The 634-nt window shown below is 59.6% G+C and overlaps 1 protein-coding gene across 1 annotated transcript in view; it reads left to right on the forward strand.

Moving 5' to 3' along the window:
* Positions 1-156: 156 nt before the first annotated feature.
* LOC104499277 (growth/differentiation factor 7-like) overlaps positions 157-634 on the forward strand; it is a gene marked incomplete at both ends in the record, with an annotated part of 951 nt that continues 473 nt past the window's right edge. Inside the window, one exon of the mRNA XM_010142765.1 lies at positions 157-569. Within this exon, the coding sequence (XP_010141067.1) occupies positions 157-569 (413 nt within the window). The remainder of the gene's footprint in view (positions 570-634) is intronic.

Consider the following 634-nt stretch of genomic DNA (forward strand, 5'->3'; position numbering starts at 1 on the left):
CGCTGGGATGCTCAGCGAGCCTTGCTGCAAGGCGATGATCTCCCACGTTAGCTCTGTGCCCTTGCGCCTCCGTAACAAGAGCTTGGCTTCAGCTTGTTGGGGTTTTATATTTCTCTTTTTTTTTTTTAAATCTATTTTCTATTTTGTCTCTTCCAGATACCTCCCCGTCCGCTACCGAGCAGCGATACGTCTTCGACATCTCCAGCCTGCCCGAGGGGGAGGAGGTGACGGGCGCAGAGCTGCGGGTCCTGCGCGCCCTCCCCGAAAACCGGAGCTTGGCTCTATCCCCCGAAGGAACCTTCCACCACCTCCTCCTCTCCACCTGCCCAAGCCGGGACAGCGAGGAGCCCCGGTTGCTGGACTCCAGGGCTGCAGCAATGTTGGACGCGGGCTCCCCTAGATGGGAGGTGTTTGATGTCTGGGAAGCCCTGCGGGATAGGAGGGAGAGATCTCTCTCCGGCAAGCTGCTATGCTTCCTGTCCACCTGCCCAAGCCGGGACAGCGAGGAGCCCCGGTTGCTGGACTCCAGGGCTGCAGACATGTTGGACGCGGGCTCCCCTAGATGGGAGGTGTTTGATGTCTGGGAAGCCCTGCGGGATAGGAGGGAGAGATCTCTCTCCGGCAAGCTGCTATG

This window comes from Buceros rhinoceros, unplaced genomic scaffold, assembly GCF_000710305.1.
Source record: "Buceros rhinoceros silvestris isolate BGI_N320 unplaced genomic scaffold, ASM71030v1 scaffold26670, whole genome shotgun sequence".
In the NCBI taxonomy this organism is placed as follows: domain Eukaryota; kingdom Metazoa; phylum Chordata; class Aves; order Bucerotiformes; family Bucerotidae; genus Buceros; species Buceros rhinoceros.